The sequence below is a fragment of the Helianthus annuus genome, chromosome 10, assembly GCF_002127325.2.
Source record: "Helianthus annuus cultivar XRQ/B chromosome 10, HanXRQr2.0-SUNRISE, whole genome shotgun sequence".
In the NCBI taxonomy this organism is placed as follows: Eukaryota; Viridiplantae; Streptophyta; class Magnoliopsida; order Asterales; family Asteraceae; genus Helianthus; species Helianthus annuus.
The window spans coordinates 100987044-100991877 of record NC_035442.2 but is presented as its reverse complement, the minus strand read 5'-3'; the positions used below and the strand labels follow the sequence as shown (position 1 = coordinate 100991877).

Here is a 4834-nt window from a genome sequence, read left to right as displayed (position 1 = left end):
GCATTGTGTAACCTTGACATTCAACATTATGTGCTTCAATGATCCGCTTTAAACTTGGAACAAAAACTCGTTTTAGTGGACTTGAGTAACCCACAAATATTCCTTCGATGCTCTTTTGACCAAACTTTCCAAAAGACTCTAGAACAGTACAGGGAGACCCAAACGGTTCCAGATACTTCAGGTTTGGTTTGCGGTTGTTTATCAGCTCAAAACACGTCTTGTTGAATTTCTTTACTGTGAGAACCCGGTTGAGTGTATAGCAAGCGGCTGACACTGATCCTGCCCAAAAGTTGACAGGTAATTTCGAATCAGCAAGCATCGTCCTGGCCGCTTCAATTAGCGTCCTATTCTTTCTTCCTGTAACTCCATTTTGTTGTGGAGTGTAAGGAGCAAAAAATTCTTGCAATGTACCTCTTTCATCACAATACTCTTCCATCTTGTTGTTCTTAAGCTCTGATACCACTTGTTGGATTGTTGTACGACCTAAACGAGTCGATCAGAAGAGTTTTAATCCATATCAAAGGCGGAATCAATGATATGAACTTGATTACAGCTTGATTCTCCTTAATTATCTTGTTTTTATTGATTTCAAAGCAATACAGATCAGTTGACAATTTGGCAGCACCTCGACTCTGAAATCCGGATCGTTACTAATGACAAACCAGCTCCAGTATTTATAGTGATGGTATTTCGCACGAAATGATCATTGCCCATTTCGTACGAAATGGTTTCGACCCATTTCGCACGAAATGGCTTTGTCCATTTCGTGTGAACTTGTCAACCAACACCACAACTCTACTTTCTATCCTGTCGAGCACTGGTTTATCCTATCTAATTACAAGACTCGATACAAGACGAAGTTAACAGACATTTATGCACCAGCAACAAGTAATCACACAAATAATATAAATAAATCCGCGTTTCGAGTTTGCGTTGCGTTAAGCATTTAAATAATAAGTGTTTAGAATATAAGCGTTTAAATGTGATAAGTAAGCGTTGTAAAATGCATTTAAAATATAGTTTAACCCACAGCGATAATCAAATCTTTGAGTACAAACATTTAACATTAGAAACAACGGTAAGTAGGAACAACCAAATGTACAGGTTGTTACAGTCTCCCATACTTTATTGAATTTCATCCTGAAATTAAGTAGTAGACGTAACAAAGAGTTGCGGATATTTAGCTTTCATATCACTTTCGAGTTCCCAAGTGAACTCGGCGCTGCGTTTGCTTTTCCAGCGAACCTTCCCTATGGGAATGCGACTGCGTCGAAGCTTCTTGGTCTCTCGATCCATGATTTCTACTGGTTTTTCTGCAAAGTGCAGTGTCTCGATTATTTGCAAGTCTTCAAGGGGTACATGAAAATTTTCTTCCGCTAGACACTTCTTGAGGTTTGAGATGTGGAAAGTCGGGTGTACGTTGCTGTGTTCAACCGGTAAATCGAGTCGGTAGGCCATTTTACCAATTCTTTCCAGAATCTTAAAGGGACCCACGTAACGTGGCGCTAGCTTCCCTTTCTTTCCGAATCGGATCACCCCTTCCAAGGTGAAACCTTTAGGAGTACGTGATCACCAACTTTGAACTCCAGGGGCTTGCGGTGTTTATCGGCGTAGCTCTTTTGACGACTCCGAGCTTTCAGGAGATTATCTCTTATTTGTAGAATCTTTTCTGTCGTTTCTTGTATTAACTCGGGACCAGTGATCTGTGCGTCTCTGATCTCGTGCCATACAATAGGCAATCGACACTTCCTACCGTATAACGCCTCAAAGGGTTCCATTTGTATACTAGCGTGATAACTGTTATTGTATGAGAACTCTACTAAAGGTAAATGTGAATCCCAATTACCACCAAAATCTATAACGCACGAACGAAGCATGTCTTCGAGGGTGCGAATCGTGCGCTCAGTCTGACCGTCGGTCTGGGGATGGAATGCGGTACAAAGATTAAGAGTCGTATCGAGAGCGGATTGAAATATCTCCCAGAGACGTGAGGTAATTCGACCACCGCAGTCAGAGATGATGTCATGAGGCATCCCGTGTCGACAAATGACTTCGTCGGTATAGATTCGCGCTAATCGTTCAACCTTAAAGTCTTCTCGTATCGGAATGAAATGAGCAGATTTCGTAAGACGATCAACGATAACCCAAATGTTATCGTGACTAGAAGGCGTTCAAGGGAGTTTCGTAATAAAATCCATGGCTATACTCTCCCATTTCCACATCGGGATTTTGGGTTGTTCGAGTAAACCAAAGGGTCGTTGATGTTCAGCCTTAACTTTCGAGCAAGTTAGGCACTTCGAAACATACAGAGCGATATCCTTCTTCGTGCCCGGCCACCAATACCTGGAACGGAGGTCCTGGTACATCTTGTTGGCACTGGGGTGAATGGAATATCGAGATTTATGAGCTTCAGTCATCATTATCTCTCGGAGGTTATGACGACTAGGGATCCAAATACGGTCGAGATAATGAAAGATACCGTTCGATTTGGTTGCTAACTGAGTTTCGGCACCACGCTTCATTTCCTCTTTCAGGGTGTTCTCAATGAAGCATGTGTGCTGCGCGTCGCGGATTAGAGCTTCGAGGTCATTTTGGGCTTGAACATTACGAATACTATGCAAATAGCTTCGTCGACTGAGAGCATTGGCTACAACGTTTGTCTTACTTGGATGGTAGCGGATCTCGCAATTGTAATCGTTGAGAAGTTCAACTAATCTGCGTTGGTGCATGTTCAGTTCCTTCTGGTTCAAGATATGTTGTAGGCTCTTATGGTCGGTGAAGACCGTACACTTTGTACCATAAAGGTAGTGTTGCCATATCTTTAACGCAAAAACAACTGCACCGAGTTCGAGATCGTGGATAGTGTTGTTCTTCTCGTGGATTTTGAGTTAGCGAGATGCATACGCGATAACCATGTGTTGTTGCATAAGAACACAACCGAGACCTAGGTTAGAGGCATCGCAATAAACAACAAAATCGTCATTTCCTTCGGGAAGTGCGAGAATAGGAGCGTTACAAAGCATATACTTGAGAGTTTGAAATGCATCCTCTTGTTCGAACCCCAAATAAAAGGTTTGTCCTTATGAGTTAGGTTAGTTACCCGCCAATCCGAGAAATTCCTTGACTGTTAACGATGTGACCGAGAAATTGAACCTCCTCGAGCCAAAATTCACACTTGGAAAACTTGGCGTAGAGGCGATTTCCTTGAAGAAGCTTGAGAACTAGACAGAGATGTTGCGCGTGTTCGGCTCTCTACATCGAGTAGATAAGGATATCATTGATAAACACAATAACGAAACGATCCAAGAAGGGTTTGCACACACGGTTCATCAAGTCCATGAAGACCGCTGGTGCATTTGTGCGACCAAAAGACATTACCACGAATTCATAATGGCCATAACGAGTACGGAAAGCGGTTTTCGGAATGTCTTGGTTTTGTATACGTAACTGACGATAGCAAGAACATAGATCGATCTTCGAGAAATACGTAACACCTTGAAGTTGATCAAATAAGTCGTCTATTCGAGGTAGCGGGTAGTGGTTCTTGACAGTCAGCTTGTTGAGTTCCCTGTAATGGATGCACATTCGGAATAATCCATCCTTCTTTTCCACAAAAAGAACGGTGCTCCCCATGGTGAAGTGCTAGGGTGTATAAAGCCTTTATCAAGAAATTCCTGAAGTTAGCTAGATCACTCGCGCATTTCAGAGGGTGCAAGGCGATACGAAGCTTTCGCAATAGGTGTAGCACCTGGAACTAAATCAATACGAAAATCAATATCACGAGCAGGGGGTAAACCAGGCAAATCGTCGGGAAAAACTTTAGGAAAATCACAAACAACCGGGACGACTTTCACAGTTTTCATCTCATTCACAGGTACAATGATATGGGGTAAGAAAGCGGTGTACTCCTTGCGTTTGCGTAAGTACTTACCTGCTTGAATACACGACATATACTTCAGTTCCTTCGAGAGTACTTCACCGTAGACACATAATTGATCACCGTTTGAAAGGGAGACATGAATCATCTTATCGAAACAAACAACTTCGGCATGATTCTCATGAAGAAAATCCATGCCTACTATGACGTCAAAACTACCAAGCTGCATTGGTATGAGATCGATCGGGAAGACGTGATTGTTGAGTTCGAGAGTACAGTCACGGAGAATAGAGCTAACACTAACGGTTCTTCCGGTGGCAACTTCCACGTCAAAGGTCATTGGGAGGTTAGCGCGTTTACGTTTCAAAAGCTTTTCGAATTCAAACGATACAAAACAGTTATTGGCTCCAGTATCAAATAAGCAAGAAGCATAAATACCATTGACAAGGAACGTACCATTGACAACATTATTGTCAGTCTAAGCCTGGCGGACGTTGATGTTGAAAGTTCTTTCGCGGGCTGCTTGTGGTTGCTGCTGCTGCTATTGCTGTGGTGGTGGTTGCTGCTGCGGCTCTTGTTTCATAACACGGTGCAAGCAGACATTAGCAAAATGGCTCGGTTCAACGCACGTGTAGCAGACACATGCATTAGCAACTTATGCTGGAAGTGTTGGGTTAACCTGAGGAGCAAGAGGTTGAGCTGGTGGTGCTGTGAGAGCTTGAGGAACCTGCTGATGGGGCCCTGAGCGGCAGTGTGCTGTGTAGTGCCCATAGATGTTGCAGTTGACACAAAAACGACAGTTCATCCCTGTTGGATGATGATAAGTGCAAGTAGGGCACATAGGGTGATTCCCAGCGTACGCACGCTTAGCAGGTGGTGCATTAGGAGTAGCAATCTGTCGAGTCTGGTTGTTGGGCGGTGCTACGACTACCGCGCAGTTCTTGTTGGAGTTTCTTC

At 43.3% G+C, this 4834-nt stretch overlaps 1 protein-coding gene across 1 annotated transcript; it reads right to left on the bottom strand.

Moving 5' to 3' along the window:
• Positions 1-3689: 3689 nt before the first annotated feature.
• Positions 3690-4217, bottom strand: LOC110881198. The gene has a single exon (XM_022129538.1). It carries the CDS (start codon positions 4215-4217, stop codon positions 3690-3692), a length of 528 nt encoding a protein of 175 aa, XP_021985230.1.
• Positions 4218-4834: the final 617 nt, after the last annotated feature.

Bases quoted from the DNA above. Each gene is read 5' to 3' on its own strand.
- LOC110881198 (XM_022129538.1), bottom strand. From the start codon at position 4,217: ATGACCTTTGACGTGGAAGTTGCCACCGGAAGAACCGTTAGTGTTAGC.